The sequence below is a fragment of the Chiloscyllium plagiosum genome, chromosome 33, assembly GCF_004010195.1.
Source record: "Chiloscyllium plagiosum isolate BGI_BamShark_2017 chromosome 33, ASM401019v2, whole genome shotgun sequence".
Taxonomy (NCBI): Eukaryota; Metazoa; Chordata; class Chondrichthyes; order Orectolobiformes; family Hemiscylliidae; genus Chiloscyllium; species Chiloscyllium plagiosum.
Genome location: NC_057742.1, coordinates 17,979,839 through 18,005,626, shown reverse-complemented (window position 1 = coordinate 18,005,626; position 25,788 = coordinate 17,979,839). Strand labels below are relative to the sequence as shown.

Here is a 25,788-nt window from a genome sequence, read left to right as displayed (position 1 = left end):
TTGTTAGTAAATTGTTGGAGGTGATTATAAAAGATAGGATGTATGGATGTTTATAGAGGCAAAAATTGATTAGGCATAGTTTTAAGTGAGGAAAATCATATCTCACAAACTTGTTTGATTTCTTTGAGGAAGTTACCAAAAAGATTGATGATGGTACCGCAGTAGAGATTGTTTATTTGAATTTTAGTAAAGCCTTTGACAATGATCTGCATGTTAGTCTAATTAGTAAAGTTAGGTCACATGGGATTCAGTGTGAACTTGCCAACTGATTATAAAATTGGCTTAACGGAAAGAGACAGAGGGTGGTGGTGAGGGTTGCTTTTCAGACTGGAGGCCTGTGACCAGCGGTGTTCCATGGGGACTGGTTCTGGGTCCTCTTTTGTTTGTCATTTATATAAATGATTTGGATGGGAATATAGAAGACATGGTTAGTAAGTTTGTGGATGACACCAAATTTGCTGGATATGGAAGAATTAAGTAAGAAAGAAAGGCTGGAATAGGCTGGGACTTTTTTCACTGGACCATAGGAGATTGAGAGGTGATCTGATAGAAGGTTATAAAATAATGCAAGGTACAGATAGAGCTGACTGTAATTGCTTTTTCCCTAAAATGGGGGATTTCAAGACTAGGGGGCACATTTTTAAGGTGAGAGGAGAGAAATTTTAAAAAGACATGAGGGGTAAGAGTTTTACACAGAGAGTGGTTCACGTGTGGAATGAACTTCCTGAAGAAGTGGTGGATGTGAGTACAAGACATTTGGATAGGTACATGAACAGGAAAGGTTTGGAAGGATATGGGCCAAGTACAAGCAGGAGGGACTAGTTTAGTTTGGGATTGTAGTTGGCATGGACTGATTGGGCTGAAGGGTGTTTCTGTGCTGTATGACTCTATGACTGACTTAAGTTTTATCTCAAATTCCACATTCACTCCAGTGCCCAGTGACCCTTGATTTCCTCATCTAACAAGAGTCTGTTTACCTGCACCCTAAAAATATTTTATAAGATGACCTATTAATTCCAGACACCATTCTAGTAAACCTCCTTTGAACTGCCTCCAAGTTCTGTATGAGAGTTGAAACATTAATTCTGTCTCTCTCTTCACGGATGCTGACGGGCCTGCTGTGTTTCTTCAGCATTCTGTGTTTGATCCTTATTTTTCTGTTCAATTCCTCTTGTAATAAAGGAGGGAATTCCATTAACCTTCTTAATCACTTGCTGGACCTGCACACTAACTTTTTGTGATATGCATCAGAACACAAGGATTCCCCTGTACCTTGGAATCTGTTGAAGTAATGTTCTGCTTTTATTCTTCTAGTCAAAGTGAACTTTTTAACATTTTGCCACATTACATTCCTTCTGCCAGATGTTTGCCCACTCACTTTATCTATCATCGGTCTGCGACCTGTGCCCTCCATAGAAGGTACTTTCCTACCAACCTTTGTGTCATCTGCTAATTTAGCCTTCACTCCCCTTGTCTAAGTAGCTGAAATACATTGCAACATGCTGATGCCCCAGCACCAACCCTAAAAGACCTACTTCTGCATGCTCTCTGTTTTCTGCCAGCCAGCCAATCTTCTATCCTTGCTAATCTATTATCCCTGCACTATGAGCTTGTACTGTGTGCAATAACTGTTTATGTGACACCTTGTTAAATGCGTTCTGGAAATCCAAGTACAGTATGCGTACAGGCTCCCCTTTAACCACAGCACATGCTACTCCTTCAAAGAACATAATACATTAGTTAAACGTGATTTCCCTTGACGAAACTATGCCAACTCTTCCTGATCACCTCCAGATTTTCTACATTGCAGGCATAACCTCCTTAATGATCAATTCTAAAACCTTCCACACAACAGACATCTTGATAACTGGCTTATAGTTACATTTGATACTTTCAGGTCTGACAGAACCTTTCCAGAACCTAGCAAATCTTGAAAAATTAACAACACATCATGCCTCATTAGCCATTTCTTTCAAAGCACAGGATGAAGCCTGGTATCTGTCAGCCCCCAGCCCCATCAGTTTACTCATTATTGCTTTCCTGGTGACTGCAATTTTTATCAAGCTCCTTTCTCCCCTTCATCCTCATTATTAATAGCTATTACTCTGAAGTGGAGGTAGAAGCAAATGCCTATTCATTTCATCCACCATTTCCTTATTTTCTACTCTCATCTCCCCATCTCTCTCTCTCTCTAGAGGACCTACACTCACATTACTTTCCTTTTTATTTACCTGTAGAAGCACTTTATTTTCGGTTTTTATGCTCCTAACCAGCTTCTACTGATACTCCAATTTTTTTCCTCATTCACCTTTTAGTCATTCTCTGCCGTTCTTTATATTCTGATCAATCTTCTGACCTGCTGTTTGTGCAATTATATGTACGGCAGCATATCACATGTAAAAGGTTAAATCTCATTAACAGCAATAGATAGTGCTCTTGGGATAACAAGGGTAGACTGTAGGGGGTCAGAAATATGGAGAGGGTCTGACAGCATTTCAGTAAAGATAAGTTAAATTCTAGGCTTAGAATCTTTGTCAGACTATAAAAATGAAATCCTTTATCAAACAAGACTGACTGACTGTAATGCAATGACAGAGTAAGAGCACAAGAAGAAGCCATTCTGTTTAAGCTGGATCTTTCAAAGAGGCCCCCAATTAAGTCTCCATCCCTAGCCTTCTCCTCCAGCTTCGTAAATTAGTTATGAGGGTTCGTGTTGGTTAACTGCAACCAATGCTCTCAAAATGTATAAACCACTGAACTGGCAGGGACATGTTAGAACTGCACAGGCAATTTATTATCAGCACTCTTCAAGTTTGAGCCCTGGGTTCTAACAAAATACATCACTCTCCATCTGTGGATCAGTGTGATACTTACTCAAATATTTTTTGCAGTTGATTAATATCTGAAATCCCACAAAGAAAGGGTCTAAAATAAAAAAAAGTCAAATAATGAGATCCTTTAACTGTTAGATGTGCAACATTTCTTATTTCTACTTCAATCCCTGAAGATATTAAAGTACGTATTTCTTTGAATCTCAACATCATCGAATTCCTGAACAGTGGTCAAGTTTTCACTGCTCTGCGTGATGTCATGTCACTCAGTGCACTCCATGTAATGTAATTTCCTCTAGCTATGCTTTAACTTTCAGAGTCACTCACCCTTTTTACCCTTTCGACAGTTAATCTTTTGTTTAAGTATTGAATGCACTTAATTGTATAGATTTCAATTCTATTCGTTGACATTGTGTTAACCTCATGTTAAGAGCAGGTGCTACATTTTTCTGTGAAGCGATGGTCAGAAATTCACATTCTTTAAATTGGTTACTTTGCTTCTTTGGATTAAGTTGCCCGTGGCTCCTGCCAAGATTAAAATAGTGCAGCCTCTTCGCAACAGCAGGGTGAGCTCCAATCTTAGCTTGACATTAATTAATAATTTATCACTCAAATTTTATTTTCACAAAATCCTTCCAATCAAAGCTATTGAAGTTTTGGCCTGCAGTACATTTTCTCCTTTGTAATGTTTCCTACAGCATGAGGTTACATGGGATTATGATGGAGTATAGAATGGCGTTACATTGTGGCACAAACTAGGTTATATGGTAGACAGCCAGGTTCCGTGGTGTTTGTGGTGTTTTAAATAATGGGATTATGGTACAGTAGAGACAAGAGTTAACTGGCTTTATTGTATGACAATATAATCAGTTTACACAGCGTCACATGAATCTAGATACAATAGAGAACAAGGCTACATGAGATTATATTATTCAAAACAGCAGAATGTTAACCAACGTTAGGTATGACAAACATGGGTTATACAGGGTGACAAGACAAAAGAGATAGAGCAGTGAGGGGGGCACTTACAATAAAGACTGGGATTATGCTAAACCCAGAAAATGGGTCCAATCTCTCATAATGAGATTACAATGGATCATAATATGACAGAAAATGGGATTACAGCTGGTTACAGTATGCCAGACAATGGGACACAATACAGCAAAGGATAAAACTATAAAATGTATGGTCGCCATAGTCCTACCAGATCACAGGTGTGCCCTCTCATTAGAGAGCCACTGCTGGTGGGCTAACCTGGGGGTCTTCAGGCCTCAGGCGGGGGGAGGGGTTTGAGAAACACAGTACTCCATAGTAACCTCAGGTGGTGCTGGAATTGAACCTGCACACCGTTCAGCACAAACCAGCACACCCATGATGAAAATATGATATGGTGGAGAAGGAGGTTATATTTAAGGAAGAAAATAAACTGCTATCTTTACATGGATTAGAATGTTATAAGAATCAATAACTCCCCAAGTTAATTTTAATGGCATCAAAGTCTTAAAAGGCAATATTCATGGGCATGAATCTTTGAATAAATTGATAACTGATACTTTACCTGAGTTGAAGCATTTCAGCAAATATGCAGCCAACACTCCAAATGTCAACAGCTGCTGTGTATCTTGAATTTAAAAGCACTTCCGGTGCTCGGTACCACAGAGTAACAACCTGAACAAGAGAGAGATTAGTTCAAACGACTCATCTTCAAAACAGATTTTAGGGTGGGGAGGAATGGGGTGCTGGCAGAGGGAGAACACGCACTTATCGATAATATATTCTCATTCCTACTTTTCAGAAATGGAGGGAACTGCTTTGAAGACAAGAGAGGGCTCCACATATATTATAATGAAAATTATAAAATGCAAATTTAATCTATATGGATTAAATCAAATAGTTTCACATCTGATAAGAGAAGTAGTGTGTTTCTTTAGAGAAGGTGCTAATTTTAAGAACACACAAATGCAGCAGTAAAGCCTCAAATGTGGTTTTAAAGTCAGGAAGAATTTTTTTTGTTGGCTGTATTCTGTTTTTGCATTAAACTTTAATAAACAGAGGAAATGTATTTTCTGGTTATTTTTACCTTTCCCATCATTGTTAAGTCCATTACATCCTTTCACTACATCCCTAAAGACCCATTTAAGTCTATGAACTCAGCATGACATGAATCCCTGCTGTACGCCAGCTTATTGTGAATCTGTTATACACCTCTGTGTGTACTGTGCAAAAACATATGGCAGGAAGTATCAGGAAGTAAAATCTCCTGGACTTAATGCAGAATGCTGATTTATTCTAATAGAAGCACATTATTTTGGACATTTTGGAAATTTCTTCTCATCAACTGACATCTACAAGTCCTGAAGTGACGAGTACTGGGTAGAACAGGTAAAATACACAAACGTTCCAGTGTCTGGTTTACCCTTTCATGACCTCCTATTTCACCAGTTATCTATAATGTATTGAATCTCTGATATTGCTATGCATTTACCTTGTTAAGAAAGGGTGAATTATCAAAAGGAGCACTTCTGCAACAGTCCTTCACTAGCCTAGTCTAGAGTGCAACTCTAGAGACAGCTTCCCATTCCCCAAGCCACACACACTCTTCACCTGGAATTTTTTTACAAATTCATAAATGGAAAGTGGGCCAGCATTTACTGCCCATCTCTTGTTGCCCATGACAAGGTGATAGTGACCACTGCAGTCCATGTACTGTAGGTAGATCCTCAATGCCCTTAGGGAGGGAGTTCCACGATTTTTACCCAGCAAGCGAAGGGACAGTGATATATTTCCACGTCAGGACATGGGTGGCTTGGAGGAGAACATGGTGTTCCAGTGTATCTGCTGCCCATGTCCTTTTACAGGGAAGTGATCATGGGTTTGGGATGTGCTAAGGAGCCCTGGTGAATTTCTGTATTGCACCTTGTAGATGGTATACACAGCTGCTATTAAACATTGGTAGTACAGAGATGAATTTTGTGGTGGTGTCAATCAAGCAGGGCTGCTTTGTCCTGGATGGTGTCAAGTTTCTTGAGTGTTTTTGGAGCTGCACTCATCCAGGCAAGTGGGGAGTATTCCATCACATTTGTGCCTTGTAGACAGTGGACAGTCTCTGGGAATTCTGGAGATGAGTTATTCATGCAGTATTCCTAGCCACTGACCTGCTCTTGTAACAACTGGATATTGACCTGTGGGTTCTTCTCCCCATCTCACCCATCGATTTCAAATGACTCTAGTTCTACTCAGGCTCCTTGATGCCACTGTCAGAAGGAGCCTGCTATCAAAAGCTGTCACTCTCATCTCATCTCTAATACCCACCTCTTTTATCCATGCTTGAACCTGGGCTGTAATGAGGTCAGGAGCTGAGTGGCCCTGGCAGAATCCTAACTGAGCGTCTGTGAGCAGGTTATTGCTGAGCAAGTTCTGCTTCAGAGCTTTGTTGATGACACCTTCTGTTTACTGAAGATGGACTAATGGAGCGATAATTGGATGGGTTGGATTTGCTCTGCTTTTTGAGTGCATGGTGTATCTGGGCAAGTTCTAACTGTACTGGAACAGCTGGCAAGGAGAGTGGCAAGTTCTGGAGCACACGCCCTCAGTACTATTGCCGCAATGTCATCAGCCTTTGCTGTATCCAGTGTCTCCGGCCATTTCTTGATTTCATGTGAAGTGAAATGAATTGGCTATCGGGCCCTTCCATGTTTAACAGGGGAGACCTGCTAACAATGGGAGACTGAGACGGGGTTATTCTGTGATTAAGTAGTTCTAGTCAGTTTGGTTCTCACTATGATGGCCTGCATTAAATCCAGCCACAGTGTGACCCATTTCATGGATTAAAGATTGACACCAATCTTGAATCGTTTTTCTTGAAAAGCCACTGTTTACATGAAATCATTACCGCCTCAATACACCAAGGCACCACAAAATTGTCCAGAGGAACAGGGGTCAGAATATTTCAGACAGAACTCACCACAGGAGTCAGTGCCATGTTGAAGCTGTACACTCGAGCCAGACCAAAGTCTGCTAACTTCACCTGGCCACTGTTTGAAACCAGGACATTCTGTGGCTTCAAATCTCGATGTACCACACGGTTTGCATGGAGGAAATCTAGGCCTCTACACAGTTGCAGCATTATATTCTAAATGCAGAATGATAAAACTGTTAAAAGTAGTGTGTTCGAAAGAAATTTGCAATGTAGTTCCATGATACATACAGGAGTATAAAAGTATAAATGCTTGTTTATGGCTGCAGTTGAGAAATACTGGTAATTATGCATGGTCTGGATGACCAATCCTAAGGAGCCCTGTTCATCTGTGGAGATGAATGTATGGTTTACTGACCCATTTTGACCTCAGAAGGTGGTCTGGATATTCTCATATCTTGTAGCCTAGCAGAAAGGAATCCCAGACTGGCATCTCTCTCACTGGCTATCTATTTTTCCTGACTGGCACCGTTATGATTTCAACTGATATATTACCGGACATTCTAATCTGACTTGACTGATTTTTAAAAATTTTATAAGGTGCTCTTTCACTTAAACCCAAGCACTCAGTGTGACTGATCAGGTTTTAACATTAAAATAAAAGTTTATTACACAAAAGAAAAGCTAAAATAATCAATGAAAGATCAAGTTATTTACATATAACAGAATTTGAAAGACTTTGAAACATGCAGTGAAATACAATACCATCTAACCCAACGCACCCGTCACTTTACAGAATTTAAGCACCAAAACTTTGTCGAACAAAACTGACTTTGCTTTAAATGTTTCTTTCAATTCCTAGTCTTGAGAGTTCAATAGCCACTTCCTATTCACACAACCAAATTTAGACTTTCTCAGTCTCAAATAACCCCTTCAGGATTCTAACCAAACACTTCTGGTCTGGAACTTTGAAACTAAAATCCTTACACTGAGATAAACGATTTTCTACCTGTTCTAAATTATCATCTTTCCTTAGAAAGAACTTTGTTTATAGGTCAAACCCCAACCAGGTCAGCTGTGAACTAAAAACAAAGGCTTTCTAAGTGATGTGTTTTTTTTCTCCTCAGCAACAAAAAAGGCAATTCCTGATCCTTCTGACTGAAACCAAGCTAATACTCTTCAATGTTTATTCAATCCACTGTCTCAATGCAAACGAATCCCCATTATCATCTAAGTACTCTTTCTCTCAGACTGGTTTTAAAAAAATCCAAAAACACTGACAAGTTAAAAGCCCTCATACACAGACAAAAATCCACATGCTCACTGTTCAAAATCCAAACTCGAAAATAAATGATATTGATGTGTATATAAGTGTATATAGACCTTTTATCTTACACATACTTGTCATCAACATCAGTTATGGAAAAGCGTGACTTTTATCATAGTGGGAGAATTTATCATCCTAACAGTGTTAGGATGAATGCATTAGAATGTTCAGAGAACAGAATCACCTCAGACCTGGATATCTCTACAGGTGTTCTTCATACTAGTGTCTTAAACTCAATCAGAGAGTCATAGAGTCACACAGCATGGAAACAGACCAGTCCATGCCGATCAAGTTTCCAAAACTAAACTAATCCCAGTTACCTGTGTTTGATCTGTATCCATCTAAACCTTTCCTCTTCATGTATCTGTTCATATGCCTTCTCAATGATGTAGCTGTACCTGCATCCACTACTTCCTCTGACAGTCCATTCCATATGTGAACCAACCTCTGAGTTACAATGTTGCCTCTCAGGTCCCCTTTAAATCTTTCCCCTCTAGCCTTAAAGATGTGCCTCCTAGTTTTGAAGTCCTCTAACCCAGGGATAAGACATTTGCTAGTTAATTTATCTATGCCCTTCCTAATTTTATAAACCTCTATGAGGTCACCCTCAACCTCCTATGCTCCAGTGAAAGAAATTCCCAGCCTATCCAGCATCTCCTTGTAACTCAAACCCTCCAGTCCTGGTAACATCCTTGGAAATCATTTCTGCACCCTCGCTAGTTTAATAATACCCTTTTGAAAGCAAATCTTCACCAACGTCCAGTACAACCTCAACAGTCACCCCCAATTCCTATAACCAATAGGCTGAGCAATGAAGGCAAGCGTGCTAAATGCCTTATTAAACTCCCTGTCTACCTGTGACACAACTTCCAAAGAACTGTATATCTGAACTCCAAGATTTCTCTGGTTGACAACACTATTCAGCGTCCTCCCATTAACAATGTAAGTCTTGTCCTGGTTTGTTTTACCTAAATGCAATACCTCACATTTATCCAAAATAAAGTCCATCTGCCAATCTTCACACCATTGGCCTTAATGATCATGGTCCCTTTGTAATTTTAGATAACCTTGTTCACCGTCCACTATACCACCAATTTTGATGTCACTCACAAGCTTACCATGCCTCCTAAATTCTCATCCAAATCATTTATATAAAGAACAAACAAAAGTAGAGCTAGCACTGATCCCGGCTGTACATCGCTGGTCACAGGCCTCCAGTCCAACAAACAACCCTCTGTCTCCTCATGTCAAGCCAATTTTGTATCCAACTAGCAAGATCGCCCTGAATCCCATGTGACGTAACTTTACTACTTAGTCTATCACGCGGAACCTTGTCAAAGGCTTTACTAAAGTCCATGAAGACAAAATCTATCACTCTGCCCTCATCAATCATGCTGGTTACATCCTCAAAAACCTCAATCAAGTTTGTGAGACTGAATTCCCAAGCAGAAAGCCATGCTGACTATCCTTAATCAGTTCTTATGTTTCCAAATGCACGCAATTCCTATCTCATCAGAATCCTATCCAACAACTTACCCATCATTGATGTCAGACTCAGAGGCCCAAGTTCCCAGGCTTCTCCTACAGCCTTTCTTAAACAAAGGCACATTAGCCACTCTGCAGTCATCCTTCGCTGTAAATAATAAAATATCTCTGCTAGGGGTCCCGCAACTTCTTCCCTAGCTTCCTGTAATATCCTGGGATACACTGGATTAGGTCCTGGAGATTGATCCATCTTTATGTTTTGTAAGACTTCCAGCATTTCCTCTTCCGTAATGCTGACTGTTTTCAAGACATGAATATTTATTTTCCTGAGTTCCCTAGCATCCATTTCCTTCTCCACAATAAAAACTGACACAAAATATTCATTTAGCATCTACCCCATCTCCTGTGGTTCACACACTGATCGTTAAGGAGCCCTATTCTCTCCCTAGATGCTCTTAATGCACTTGTAGCTGTGTTAGCAATGATGTTCTCTCCATCATCAGTTTTTAAGTGGGGATGTTTGCTGATGATTGCATGCTAGGAGAAAGTGAGGACTGCAGATGCTGGAGATCAGAGCTTAAAAATGTGTTGCTGAAAAAGCGCAGCAGGTCAGGCAGCATCAAAGGAACAGGAGAATCGACATTTCAGGCATAAGCCCTTCTTCAGGAATGAGGAGGGTGTGCCAAGCAAGCTAAGATAAAAGGTAGGGAGGAGGGACTTGGGGGAGGGGCGTTGGGAATATGATAGGTGGAAGGAGGTTAAGGTGAGGGTGATAGGCCGGAGTGGGGATGGGGGCGGAGAGGTCGGGAAGAAGATTGCAGGTCAGGAAGGAGGTGCTGAGTCTGAGGGTTGGGACTGAGAAAAGTCGGTGGGAGGGGAAATGAGAAAGCTGGAGAAATCTGCATTCATCCCTTGTGGTTGGAGGGTTCCTAGGCGGAAGATGAGGCGCTCTTCCTCTAGGCATCGTGTTACCATGGTCTGGCGATGGAGGAGGCCAAGGACCTGCATGTCCTTGGCGGAGTGGGAGGGGGAGTTAAAGTGTTCAGCCACGGGGCGGTTGGGTGTCCCAGAGGTGTTCTCTGAAACGTTCCACAAGTAGGCCGCCTGTCTCCCCAATGTATAGGAGGCCACATCGGGTGCAGCAGATGCAGTAAATGATGTGTGTGGAGGTGCAGTTGAATTTGCAAAGGATATGGAAGGATCCATTGGGGCCTTGGAGGGAGGTGAGGGGGGAGGTGTGGGCGCAAGTCTTGCACTTCTTGCGGTTGCAGGGGAAGGTGCTGGGAGTGGAGGTTGGGTTTGGTGAGGACCAGTGGGGTTTTGCCCTGGTGGCGATTGGAGGGGTGGGGTTCAACGGCAGAGGAGCAGGAAGTGGAGGAGATGCGGTGGAATAATTACATGCTGTTCAGCACCATTCAGAACTCCTCAGAAACTGAAGCAGTCCTTCTTACTCTGTGGCAAGACAACATTCAGGCTTGGCTTGATAACTAGCAATCTTTGGACAAAAGTGGTTGCCAAGTTATGAGAAGTGCTCAGTTGAGTCTGGAGTCTCTCTTTCAACATATGTGGGAGGTGGAATATTTGACTGACCAGGTCTGGGTTTGGCAACATTTAAGGAGTGTCTAAAAGCATTTAGAGTGCCTAAAAACTTTTGTCAAATCAACTACAATGGACCGGACTCGAGGCGGTTGAAAAGCATTTACCCCAATTAAGTTCTGGGGTTGTCTCAAGTCTCAAAAGACTAGCATTTCACAGAAAGAAAATAAAACACTACAAAGATACTGTGAAGCTTTCCCTGAAGTGAGCCAGCATTGACATTACTGACTAGGAGAGACGAGTTATCTATCGCTCATAATGGGGACAACCTGCCCAACAGGCTGAATCCTATCTGAGTCCAAACGTTTTAATGATGAGAAAAAACTGTGGATGCCGGACATCTGAAACAAAAGCAGAAAGTGCTGCAAATCTCAGCAGGGTCTGGCAGCATCACTGGAGAGAAATCAGAGTTAACGTTTCAGGTCCAGTGACTGTTCTTCAGAACACTTCAGTTCATTGGACTCGAAATTTTATTTCTGCTTTCTCTCCACAGATGCTGCCAGACCTGCTGAGATTTTCCAGCAATTTCTGTTTTGATTTAAAGATGAGGCAGAAGAGGGGCAGAAAAGGCAGGAAACAGAAGCAAATCCTGCCTTCCAGATCCCACTACCTTGTGATATGTCCACTCCAAATGTCCAATGATCTTCAGGTTGAGAAACTGCCTGTTCAGCCACACGAAAACTCAAAGATGAAACATGTAAGTAGACATCATCCTCGAAGCTAGGGACAGTTGACGATATATGGCAGGCAACATTTGGATCAATCAAGTATCAGGCAATGATCACTTCTAGCGAGAGAATCAAATTATCTTCCTTTGACATTCAGTGGCATTTCCATTGCCGAAATCTGCAACTTGGAGATTACCATTGACCAGAAACTGAACTCAATCAGCCATATGAATCTGTGGCTTAAGTCCAGGTCAGGGGCTAGAACTTCTGCAGCAAGTAACTCAACCCCTGACTCTCCAGTACCTACCCACTAACCTGCAAGACACAAGTCAGGAGTGTTGTGATGGAATATTCTCCAATTGCCTGAATGGATACAGCCCCAACAGTACTCAAGAAGCTCGACACCATCCAGGACAAAGCAACCCAGTTGTCTTCACCCCATCCTCCACTACAACATTCATTTCCACCTCCAGCAATAAAACTCTCATGATCCATATGAAGCTGTGATTGTTTCATCCTAGTAGAGCAAACTCCGTTTTAACCGGCACCTTATGAACTGGCATTCTCAATATAGCGGCAAAAATTATATACCTGAAATACCAGAATTATTATTGTGATCTCCACAATGTAGTCAGCTGAGGTGCAACTGAGATGGTTCTCTGCTGGTAAGTTTTACTTAAGGCAAAGTTACATTATTATACAGCAGTGATGTGTAAACCCTGGCATTACATTTCTATTATTTACTGGGTGTTTTTATATTGATTATGTGAATCTCTAGATCGTAGTGGTGCTGGAAAAGCACAACAGGTCAGGCAGCATACGAGGAGCAGGAAAATCGACATTTCGGACAAAAGCCCTTCAGGAATGACATTCTGACCTGCTGTGCTTTTCCAGCACCACTACAATCTAGACTCTGATTTCCAGCACCTGCAGTCCTCACTTTTGCCTATGTGAATCTCTAGTCCAACCAGAATATCTGATCAACTGGTATACTCCTGATCCTGTAGGTCCAGTTACTAAAAGGTTTGCTGTTCCTTTTCATTACAGATCTCAGACACTAGCCTAGAATGTTGAGTGTCTGCTAACTGGGGATATCCAAGCGATTCTGGACTGCTCTCCACCATCAAAGACAGACTCAGAGAGTCCAACATCATGGAGTTTTGGGCCTCAGCTCTTGAGACTTTGGGTCAGACAAGATGCGGTGAACTGCCTATTGGGTTTGGCTGAGGCATTAAAGGGTGCCGCAGGATTCTCACACGGCCATTTCTCCGGCACTCCGTGTTCTGACACACAGATTTCTATGAGATGCCCTGTTGTTCTTCTAAACACCAGTGAATATAGTCCTAATTGGTCCAGTCTCCTTTTATATGTCTGTCCTGCCATCCCAGGAATCAGTCTGGTACATCTTTGTTATACTCCACAGCCTGAACAGCCTTCCCCAAAACCGCACACTATACTCTATATAAGCGCATCCTTGAGATCCAGGAGAATCGGATTAGCTATATGGGCAGCAATCTATGAGAATCCTTGCTACTGTCTCGAGAGGATATTTTCAGAATAATCCAAGCACCTGAAGTGGCTGCTCAACATCCTGCTAGGTCTTCTCAACAAACTGACAGGTGTAAGACCAAAAGACATCGGGCCAGAAGTCTTTCAGCCCATCAAGCCTGCTCCACCATTCAATGGGATCATACTTGATCTGACATTCCTCAAGTCCACTTCCTGCCATTTCCCCCCGCCCAACCCTTGATTCCCTCAACTGATTAGAAACCTGTCTATCCCAGCCTCAAATATACTTAAGGACCCAGCCTAGACAGCCCTCTACAGTGAGGAATTCCGTAGATTCACCAGCTTCTGAGAGAAGAAATTCCTCCTCATCCCTATCTTAAAGACAGAGGAACCTTGATAATCTGAATGACACGGGCGGGGAGTTTGTTTGGATAATCGAATGTTCAGATAATCAAATTCCGGATAACACAGTTTAGCCAAGCATCGGGACCTTGCGATCTTGTTCGGATAATCCGAAATTTGGATAATCGAATGTCGGATAATCGAGGTTCCTCTGCACATGGACTCAACCAACACAAGAAAAAGCATTATAAGCTCGATCAATAGTGAGATAGGCCACTTCACTCAATCTACAATATCCAGTCTGTGAACAAGTGGTACAAATGCATTGAGATCAGCATCACTAAGCTGTTCATTCACAGGCAACTATGAGTCACAATCACCGGATATGAAGAGGTAGCTCATTCCGTGGGGGCTTTGCGGATTCTGAAGGGAAGCCTTTGTAGCCACACGCACTCTGACTTAACCAGGCATTCTGAGAAAACTTGCCATTTTGGACGAGAAGCGTGTCCTCCTCTTTGCTCAAATGCAAACATTCCACATTTGATGAGCTCTCCAGAACAAGCGTCAGGCACTTGTCAAATAGTTCCTTGAGTTCTACAATCGCTGGAAGGAGTCAAATCTTTGAATGCTGAGGACTCCTGTCATCTGCACTTCCACAGATAAGTTTTGGCAGAATCTGGGCTGAGGCTTCAAGCCAGCTTAGTGTGAGTCATGAGTTGGCTGATGGCACTCTGCAAAATATCCATGTGCATATACACACACACACACACTCACACACACACAGTCAGCTCTTTAGACCGACATCTCCTGACAGATATGTCAGTTGAGGCCTGCCCTTGGAACAGGCTGCCTGCAAATAGGCTATATCCTTCTACCCTGTTAATAGACAACAAAATGCTGTGGGTACTGGAAGTCTGAAATAAAACAACAGAGAATGCAGGTCTGGCAAGATCAATGGAAAGTGAAACAGCTAACCTTTTATGTTTGATATGATTATTAAAGTCATATGGTCATAGAGTTGTACAGCATGGAAACAGACCCTTCGGTCCAACCCGTCCATGCCGACCAGATATCCTAAATTAACTTCGTCCATTTATCAGCACCCGGCCCATATCCGTCTAAATCCTTCCTATTCATATACCCATCCAGATGCCTTTTGAATGTTATAATTGTACCAGCCCCCACCACTTCCTTCTGGCAGCTCATTCCATACACACGCACTACCCTCTGTGTGAAAAGAGGGTTAGGTTCCTTTTATATCTTTCCTCTCTCACCTTAAACCTGTGCCCTCCAGTTTTGGACTCCCCCACCCAAGGAAAAGACCTTGGCAATTTACCCTATCCCTGCCCCTCATGATTTTATAAACCTCTGAAAGATCACCCCTCAGCCTCTGACACTCCAGGAAAAACAGATCCAGCCTGTTCAGCCTTTCCCCATAGCTCAAACCCTCCAACTCTGGCAACATCCTTGTAAATTTTTTCTGAGCCCTTTCAAATTTCACAGCATCATTCCTATTGCAGGAACCAGAATTGAACGCAGTATTCTAAAAATGGTCTAAGCAGAGTCCTGTACAGGCACAACATGACAGTCCAACTCCTATCCTCAATGCACTGACAAATAAAGGCAATTTTACCAAACGCCTTCTTCACTACACTGTCTATCTGTGACTCCACATTCAAGGAACTATGACCCTGCATCCCAAGATCTCCTTGCTTGGCTTACCATTCACTGTTTAGGTCCTGCCCTGCTTTGCCTTAGCAAAATATAACATCTCACATTTAGCGAAATCAAACTCCATCTGCCACCTCTCAGCTCACTTGCCCAATCTGATCAAGGTCCCGTTGTACTCTGAGATAACTTTCTTCACTGTCCGCCACACCTCCAATTTTGGTGTCATCTGCAAACCTATTAACTATTCCTCTTATATTTACATCCAAATCATTTATATAATGGTAAGGAGCAGCAAACCCAGCACCAATCCCTGTGGAACAATGCTGGTCACAGGCCTCCAGTCCAAAGTAAAACCTCCTCCACCACCCTCTTTCTTCTGTGTTCAGGCCAATTTAGTATCCAAATAGCTAGCTCTCTCTGGATTTCATGTGAACTAACCTTCCAAATCAGTCTACTAGTCTTCTTCTGAATGACTAATTTACTCGATGTTCAGTCAGTCCCCGGTATTTGTTCAGCAGAACATGAGGATACCTACACCCCTCCCTGAACAAATGTAAACAGGAGAGAAAATGATTGTTGGGATCTAGGTGTGTGGCCAACTTTGCAGACAGAGAGCAGTTCAGCGGGATGGACATGCACAAGGTCAAAGACACTCGGATGTGTTGCATTTGTGTACATAACTCAAAATTCCACAATCTTTCAAGTCATGTCGATAAATTAATTTACTCATTCCTCCTCTGTCAGTAGTTGGCCTGGTCACACAGTTAACAATCAAACATTGAACAAAATTCCACATTCATCTGACTGACACATGCAGAAAGATCTGGTGTCTCACAAACTGGGGTAGGAATGAGTTTGAAGGTTTGAAGTAACCAACGCTTTCGATCATTTTTCACTAACTTCCAACCAATCAGAGCGCTGGGACAAGCAAGCTCTCATGATTTATATGACAGCTGGCCTACCTTTACTTCTTTATGAGGAAGGCCTGGCTTGTGAACCTTTGTCAGAAACATGGATAAATCTTGCTCAACGAGTTCGAACACAAGTGTCAACTTCATCACCTCATCTGTCCGCGAACTAAGCTCCACGTTAAACAACCTGAATATGACAGGGAACAATTTTCATTTCCACAATGCTGAATTTTGTTTGGTAGCACTCTAACAAAGCACCTTGCGATGGTCTAACATCTTAAAGGTGCAATTAAGGACACACTGTAAGGTTTCAATAAGTTATTCTGAGAAACTGCTATAGTCACTATGGAAAATAGACCATTAATGTTATATAAGTACCTAATTTTGGCCATTATTTGTCCACTGATACATGGCTGAATCGCTTATAATGAGACATAACCCAAAGCTGATTGGTATAGAATTCAAGGTAAAATAGAACAGGCAATTTGGCCTAAAGGTTTATGCTGTCGGTTTACAGTCTACACAAGCTTCCTCCAAATTTTATTCTTCTAACCTTATCAACAAGCCCTTTCATCCCTTCCTTCCTTATATGCTTATTTGGTTTCTGCTTAAAGTTCGGTTCAGAGCTTGCGATCACAAGACTTTTGATGAACTGCTAAAGTCAGCATCATGCAGACTGAATTGTAACTGTCGTAACAAACATTTGCTGAGCACACATTGTCCAAATCAAGGAGTACAGCATCAGTCAAGTTTCATACAATGGACTGAGCTGTACTGATTTTGTTTGACTGATGCCTGTTAAATCTAAACCAGTGCTGCTAAAGATAAACAGGAGCTATTCTCAATCTTTAAAATGCACATATGCATATGTGTGACTTTTTTTTCGGATCAGATACCTGAAAAACTTCTGACCATGGACACTTCTTCATAAATTGCAGATCACTGGTGAGAGAAGCAGATCATGTCTCAGAAAAAATCAGAAACTCCATTTCTGTATAGACAGCTAGACTACTTCTCTTGCAACTACACTGAATTTACGACAGCAGAGTAAATGCCTTATGGAAGTTTATAAAATGATGAGGGACATAGATAGAGTTAATGGTAGTTGTCTTTTCCCCAGGATGGGGATTTCAAGACTAAGGGGTAGGTTTTTAAGGTGAGAGGAGAAAGATTTTAAAAAGACATGAGGGGCATTTTTCTTTTACACAGAGGGTGGTTCACTTGTCTACTTGAACAGGAAAGGTTTGGAGGGATATGGGCCAGGAGCAGGCAGGTGGGACTAGTTTTGTTTGGGATTATATTTGGAATGACCTGGTTGGACTCAAGGTCCTGTATCCATTCTGTATGACTCTGTCTTTCCCTGAGAGGCCATGAAAGATGCAGTTTTATATATCTGGTTTGCAACTCTACACAAACTATGTTCACAATAAATGGAACAGTCTGCCCGAATATATACAATGTTTTCTGATGATGTAATCCTCTGGTCTAATTAAAAGTGATATAAGCTGCACGTACAGAATAATTAGCTGTACTCCACAGAACAGCTCAAGGCCAAGTGCATGAGCTTCATCAGAGAATAGTTTGTCTACCTGGCAGTGAGTAGCTACAGCAGAACAGGCATTGTAAGGAAAATGTGCTGGTAGTTAGATAATTATTGTGCAGAAATCTAGCTGTATCCACAGCTTCTGGTAAAGTTCTAATGCTTGCTATTCCATCGGGAGAACAAAGATACTGAAGAACTATTCCCTTAGGACATTGCTGCACTAGCTGTAGCAATGGCCTGGAGATAAAGAGTGGTTCAGACCATGATTAGTTCCTATCCCATGCAGCACATTAAACCAGGGAGCAAGTCTCGTTACCCTTGCTTGGTTGAACCTAGTGTAAAAGATTAATAAAAATGGAAGAGATGTAGTTTAAAAATATTAGTGACTTTTCAGCAAAACGAATAGGTTTCTATATATCAAAGCACTGTGGATGCTGGAAATACTTGAAATGACCCTCTTCAAAACTCTAAAGAAGAAGGGTCACTTGACTTAAAACATTAACTGTTTTCTCTCCACAGATGCTGCCAGACCTGCTGAATTTCTGCAGCAATTTCTCTTTTTGTAATAGGATTCTATACTGAGGCATGAAGCTCATCTTTCAATGAAAAAAAAACTGGGTTTGCAAATCTGGAACGCATTCTAGATAATGAAATTATATGCATATCTGGAACATGTTTACTGCTAAATCACTGTATCTTTTGAAAATAGTCCTCATTCATTCTTTCTCTGATACCATTATTTGAAGTATCAACAATGTCATACTCATCCTTCTTGAAAAGCTCAGTTGTCCCACCCCCTGCAAAATTATGTGCAGGAAACAAGGCGATCTGTCCAATGCCCTCTTCTTCCTCAATGGTAAAATACTTGAGGCTTTAGTCATCATACTGTTGACTAAGAGCCTGATTAGCCAATTTTAGCGAACATAAATGAGTATGCAGTTTAAGGAGATGGGGAAGGAATCCACAGAAATCTGAATGGTTTTCAATGCATGAGTAACCTCACCTGACAACATTTGGATGGTCAAAAACTTCTAACTGTTTTAACCAGGCCACCTCCCGAATTACTATGAAAGGGATACCTTCCTTCGTTCTTGGAATCTCAATCCTTTTCAGTGCCACAAACCTCCCATTGTTTTCCAGGTCTCTTGCTTTGTACACTTTTCCGTAAGCTCCTTCTCCAATCTCAGCCAGCAGCTCATATCGCACACAATGACTGCTTTCCATTCTTATCAGTCCAAAGGCTGAACAGCGCCACCTGGAGTAAACAAACCTTATTATCAGCAATATCCTGAACAATGTACTCCCTTCAAATCACAGAACAGTACATCACAGGAACAGGTCTTTCAGCCCACCATGACTGTGCCAACATGGTGCCATTCTAAACCAATAGCATTTGCCTGCATTTTGTCTGTATCCTCCTATTCTCTCCCTGTTCATGTGTCTATCCAACTGTCTCTAAAGTGTATCCATGTGCCTCTTAAATGTTGGTATCAGTCTCTAAAAAAGTCATGTGAGCACTGAAATATTCACTGAAATCAGATTATCTAGGATAACTGTTTCATATAAACACCATCCTAAGTTCATTTGTCTGTGATAGCTGTGTCTGTCTTCTGTCTTATCAATCTCAGAATGGGGTACATTGGGAGAGGCTGCAGGGAGTTTTTTTACCTCAAGAAAATAAAGAATTTTATGAAAATAAAAGGAGCCATCAGCCAATCTATGCATTATCAATGTGTAGAGGTTTTAAAAAAGCATAATCCCTAAATATAAAGGATCAACTGATAGCAAACTTCCAAGAGTGGGAGTTACTACAAAATTAATTCCCGAAAATGAATATCTTAATATTAATTCAGTGAGAGATGTCTGTCCTTTGAAGTTTTTTCTCTCTTCTACTACCCCGCTCTTGCTATTGAACTCTCTTAGTCTAAGGCGCTGAAATTAGGTACAGAGCTAAAGATGCCCCTCACCTTGCTCAATTGGTTCTTCTGAATTCAAACCCAAACAAAGAGCATGTTCCACTGTAAATACACGATTGTGAATTCACCCATTCGGAAAAGAATAAGCTTCTTCCAAAGGCTGCGTGTGAGCTACAAGTTCACAGAGCAATAGCAATACATGAGGTGCAGCTTGTTGAGGGTCCATGTGACAGAGATTATGAGCATGCTGTCACAGAAACCAATATTCACTTGCATGATATTACTGTTGCTATTTGCACACAAGCTAAATGATTGAGAGTGGGTGCACATTCAGACTTTGATGACCAAGACACATACAACCAAGTAGAAGGAATGCCACATGGTATACCTGCATTTTCCTACTCTACTGACAATGGGTTTGTAAATGGATTAGGTGCTGAAATGATTTGCACTACAGCAGTATGTAAGTGGGTTGATAAACTTGCATTTGTTTGATCGGAGTGACTTGTACAAAAGATGCTGACTATATGGGCCACTGGCAAAATGGGGTACACTGTGAAAGAAAGCTGCAGATCTAAATGTAGCACATTGTATAAACTTTGTGCACTCTTGATAAAGCAAAGCCTCTGAGGTCAATGCTTTGCAGTCAGATGCAACAAGAAGATGTCTGCTTGTATTCAGTAACCTGGATTGAGGTGAATCTTCATTAGGATGAGGGAGAAGTAGTGATGAATGGCAGTCCCTAAGTAAACACAGCAGTGAGGCAGAGTGAAAAGAAGGAGGAAAGCAAACTAAAGGATACATTTACTCACAACAGGAACTGAAGAAGTTAGTCAACTTAAAACTTATTTCACTTTAAAAAACCTGGATGCTATGTTTACTCTGATGCCACTACCAATCAATGAAAATGAAACTGAAAAGGAAGTTCAGACAGAAAGAAGTGGGTGGAATCAGGGATAATTCTCTCAAGATTGAACTTACTGCTCCAAAGCTGCGCAAGAGACTCTGAAATCTCTACCTGGATCCCAGGTGTCTGAAACAAAAGGAATTTTTTGGTACCTCTGTCTCTCAAAATTAGTCATTTGTCTAGTGAGAATCTACACCACGTAATGCAAGTAGGTCACCTATACAACTGACAACAAAATAACTTTGTGAAACAGCACTTAAAATAAGCAGGATCACATGAAAAACTGCAGGACCTTAACATATTACTGGTAGGTACACATGGAGGGGTCAATGAATTGACACGACTGAGGAAGTAATACATCTGTAAACTGCTTCACGTTTAGGAATCAGCAAATATTCACCATGTTTCCAAAGTCACCCTGAAACATCCTTAATGCGACAAGTTTAAAAGCTACCCATTGTGCCCTATTCTGATGGAGTTTAGCTGTAGGGCTGCTTCCAGCATGTGGCCTAGCTCCATGACAACTGTTCTAATGGATTCAAATCTCTGCAGACACTAGGCCTCAGGCAAATGCAAGTTTAAGTCATTCTATGTGTTCCAGTCTGCAGATACTGCTGGGTGAATGTTGGTTGCTTCAGGCACAGTCAGATATTCCTTCGCTATTCCTTGTCTTCTCCAAAAAGCAAGAATATTGACAGGCATTTGCAATGTGAAATGTGGTCAAAACGAAGAAAATTGCAGATTTGAAAATAAGGCAATGATCGCAAACCTCTCAGGAAAAACCTGGGGGAAAGGAGCACTCCTTCGAAGCCTGAAGAGGTTACAATTTCAAATGAGTTGCTTAGAATTGACTTCCATCAGGAACTCAATACTGATGTTCCTGTATCAGTTCAATTCTAATCAAAGGACCACGAAATATCAAAAGTTGCCAAAATAAAAATTCAGCCTGATGCAACTCATCCAGTATATTGACTGGAAATAGGTGAAGAAATGTAAATTTTAACTACGTCATCAAGATCATGCAACTGCTAAAAGGCAGCAGTTGGACAGTTATTCATCAATACTGATTCCTGCACTTTAGACTTCTACTGTAATCCGAGCAGGGTTAACTCTATGCACCTATGGCTTCCAGCACTGGCTCAGTTAGATTGCTCTGGATCTGTTAACACTGCCTGAGAGAATTCACAATGGAGAGGCGCATCTGAATCCTCCCAGCCTCAGGCATTGGCAAGTCAGCTTGGAAAATATGGCGGGATCGAAAATTAGATTTTTGATGTTGAGGCAAGTTAAGTTGATTTTCCATTCAAAGTTTGAACGTTGAGATGCGAATGCTGCTACTGAGTAATGAAAAGCCTATTTGCATACATTTACATCTCATTTATATGCAGTTTTTATTTTCCCTGGAGAAAGAGATGGCAACAATTCCTGACAAAGAAGTCAGAGCAGGTACCTGGGTCACCCATGAAACTCTCAAAACTTGACGCGTTTTGTGGCAATACAGCTGTAGAAATCTGCCACTGATGGATGGCTGCAAAGTTGGTCAGCTGATTGTAACAGCAAAGTTCTGCTCATCACAAGTCCACAGGGTTATCAGGGGCACTGCTGTGGTGGGGAAGTTGAGAAGGTCAATTGTGGGAATTGGAGACAGGATGCTGGGATGCAGAGTGGAGAATAATTGTAAAGAGGGAAACTCAACACATAAGGTGCTGGGGACGATAGTGCATTGGAGAACAGGCGGGTGGGGGGGGAGAATCATTGACAGTCACAATCATCCTACAACAGAGGGGCAGTGCAGCATCCATCACAACAAGCCAGCTACGACTTTAGTGACACCTGATTCCAATAGCTCAGCCCGGTGTGAAGTGAACATTCACTCAATGCGAATCTGTTGCAGTCTCTGGTTGTTCCCAGAAACAATGCAGCATTTTTTGTTTGTTTTGTTTTCCCTTCGCTTTTGATTTCAACAGTTTGAAGACTTTCCAACATGGATCTTGATCAAATGGGGCAATGGGCTGAAAAATGGCAGATGGTGTTTAATCTGGATAAATGCGAGGTATTGCGTTTTGGTACAAGAAACATGAGTAGGGCTTATACAATTAATGGTAGGGCCTTGGGTAGTGTTGTAGTACAGATGAACCCAGGAGTTCAGGTGCATAAATTCTTTGAAGGTCGTGTCACATATTGACAGGGTTGTTAAACAGGCATTTGGCATGCTTGTCTTCATTGCTCAGTCCTTTGACTGCAGGAGTTGGGAAGTTATATTGAGGTTGTACAGGACATTGGTGAAGCCTCTTCTGGATTAGTGTGTCCAGTTCTGGTTGCTCAGTTATAGGAAGGATATTGCTGAGCTGGATAGGGTTCAGAAGAGATTTACCAGGGTATCCCTGCGCATGGAAGGTTTGAATTATAAAGAAAGGCTAGAGAGACTGGGACATTTTTCACTGGAGTATAGGAGGTTGAGAGGCGACCTTATAGAAGGATGAGATGTGTATATAAAATTAATGGTAATTGTCTTTTCCCTTGGATGGGGGATTTCAAGACTAGGGCGCATGCTTTAAAGATGAGAGGAGAGAGATTTAAAGAAGACATGAGAGACAAATTTTCTACATAGAGGATGGTTCACGTGTGAAATAAACTTCCTGAGGAAGTGGTGGATGCAGGTACAATTTCAACATTTAAAAGACATTTTGATAAATACATGAATGGAAAAGATTTGGAGGGATATGGGCCAGGAGCAGGAAAATAGGTCTAGTTTATGTCGAGGATTATGTTTGGCATGGACTAGTTGGACCGAAGGATCAGTTTCCGTGCTGTATGACTCTACATAATGCTCCTACTTTGAATAATGACAAGATGTTATATTGTGTTGGGTGTGAGGGAGAGAGTGGTGCTCTCTAAGACACGCTTCCAGGCACTAAGGATGAGTAGACTGCTCAGTTCCTTTTGTAGCTGCAGTTACTATGGTAGTCGATCAGACAGCAAATGATACAAAATAGCAGTATGTTTATGAACCAGGGCTTTTATTTGCAATGAAATGTCACCTATTCCATCTATATGCCTTCAGTAGCTTTCCTTTCTCAGTTGTGTATGCGTGCATACTGTGTGTGTATACACATGGTGTATGTACACTGTGAAGGGCTAATCCTGGCTGGCAATGGTCCACAACTGAGCTTTAAACATGGCACCAGCTATGGAAATCCCAGCAGGTCATGGTGATTACCTCTGCTGCTGGCGAATACCAGACAGAATAGGAGAAGCAACACAGAGACATGGGGCATACAAGATGTGGGGTGCATGAACTTGGTGAGAGAACTTGCTAGACCTCACAGAAACCCTCTATGAAACTCCTAGAAATAGACTCCTCAGCTGATTATTGGTACCATTACCTGTGGAAATCTGCCCCAGATGGATGGCTGCAAAGCTGATCGGGTGAATGTAACGACAGAATGTTATAAAAGGATGCAAGTATCTGAGAGGGTTAATGCTGAGGAATGCCTTAAGCATTACCACTATGATAACCGCAGACAGACCTGGTTGGAGAATACCTTACCATCTTAAAGGAATGAGACCTAGTATCAGGTCTTCCTCAGTCTCAGTCACAAAGTCTACCATACCAGTGTGACTTGTATCTCGTTGTTATCATGGAATAACCAATCTTTTGGAGACAAAAGCCTCTTCTCATTAGGTTTCGATCTGCTTTTACTCTACCTCAATAAGTTACACAGACTCTACAAATCTGACCCTGGTGGTAGCAGATCCATCTCATGCTGAGCAATGGTTCAAACAGCTCAGAAAACACGATGATCAGCAGTATGGATCACTCATAGATGGTACAAAGTGGTCACCTCCCATAATGCTAGCATCACGGTCAAAGATATCTTCAGACCCAGCATTAAGAAAGCTGCTCATGCAGACACAGTCAGCAACTAGAAGAACTGACTAAAACACTACAGATGAGAAAGGTGTGGCACAGCCAAATGGTCAAGCTCTCCAAACCCAGCAACAACAGAGTGTTCGGAATTTCCCTGAGTTGGAGTATTAGTCAATCCAAAACAGTTACAGGTTGCATCCGGTGCTAATGATCTGTCGGAGTGATTCTAGATTCAGCCAGAGTGTAAACAGGTGTTGAAGACTCCATGAGTAGAACTGAAATCTCTGGGTAAGGAAACACTTTTAAAAGCGGTGTTGTTTTAAAAGCTTGCAAGGTGAAAGTAAATAGAGATAGTTCCAGCCCATATTGAATATCAACAGCATAGTGAACGGGACTTTTTAAAAAATTCACTCATGGGATGTGAGTGTCGCTGGCTGGCCTGCATTTATTGCCTGTCCCTAGTTGCCCTCGAGAAAGTGATGGTGGTGAACTGCACTACAGTCCGTGTTCAGCTACAGTAAGAGAAATCAGGAGCCATAGAAAAAAACATACGTTGCAAACTTGAGAACATCACAAAGTCAGAATTAAAGCTTAGGATGCTGCCTGAATTGCTGTGCTTTTCCAGCACCACTAATCCAGAATCTGGTTTTCAGCATCTGCAGTCATTGTTTTTGCCAACCAGAATTAAAGCAACAAAGGGCAAAGTCAGCAGTCTAGCAGAAGAGTAAAGTTAAGAGACTATTGAGGCTGTAGAAAAGGTGGGAGATCCACTATTTAAATCACTACAAATGTGCAGGTTAGGTGAATTGGCCACGCTAAATTGCCCGTAGTGTTAGGTGAAGGGATAAATGTAGGAGAATGGGTCTGGGTTGGTTACGCTTCGGCGGGTCGGTGTGGGCTTGTTGGGCCGAAGGGCCTGTTTCCATACTGTAAGTAATCTAATCTAATCTAAAGATAGGAAGCATTTACTAAAGACCATAAACAGCCGGATTCATCCAGGGAGAAAGCTATGAAAGCAACAGGAATTATTATATAGAGCTGCAGTCAAGCAGGAACCATCTCAACAACAAAAACCTGAAAAGAAACAGGATTCATCCTATAAATAGCAGGAGTCAGTTACTGAAACACGACTAGTATGGGAATTGTTCTTTTTAAAAACTTCTGGCAGCCAGATTCATTCAGTTTATTTGTTAGATTTATTTAAGCCATTAAGGAAATGGGAGTCATGTAATAAGGCTGTAATGAGCAGAAATCATCCAGAGAAACGCTGGAACCTTCCATTTTGACCACACAAT

General features: G+C 41.6%; 1 protein-coding gene across 1 annotated transcript in view; it reads right to left on the bottom strand.

The window, feature by feature from the left end:
• Positions 1-19,318, bottom strand: part of LOC122539902 (cyclin-dependent kinase 6-like) — a 28,162-nt gene extending 8,844 nt beyond the window's left edge. The window contains exons 1-5 of the mRNA XM_043675058.1: positions 18,803-19,318; positions 16,308-16,443; positions 6,796-6,963; positions 4,390-4,499; positions 2,875-2,925 (exon numbers count right to left, since the gene is read on the bottom strand). Coding sequence (XP_043530993.1) covers positions 2,875-2,925; positions 4,390-4,499; positions 6,796-6,963; positions 16,308-16,443; positions 18,803-19,023 — 686 coding nt within the window. The 5' untranslated portion in view covers positions 19,024-19,318. The remainder of the gene's footprint in view (positions 1-2,874; positions 2,926-4,389; positions 4,500-6,795; positions 6,964-16,307; positions 16,444-18,802) is intronic.
• Between the last annotated feature and the right edge of the window lie 6,470 nt (positions 19,319-25,788).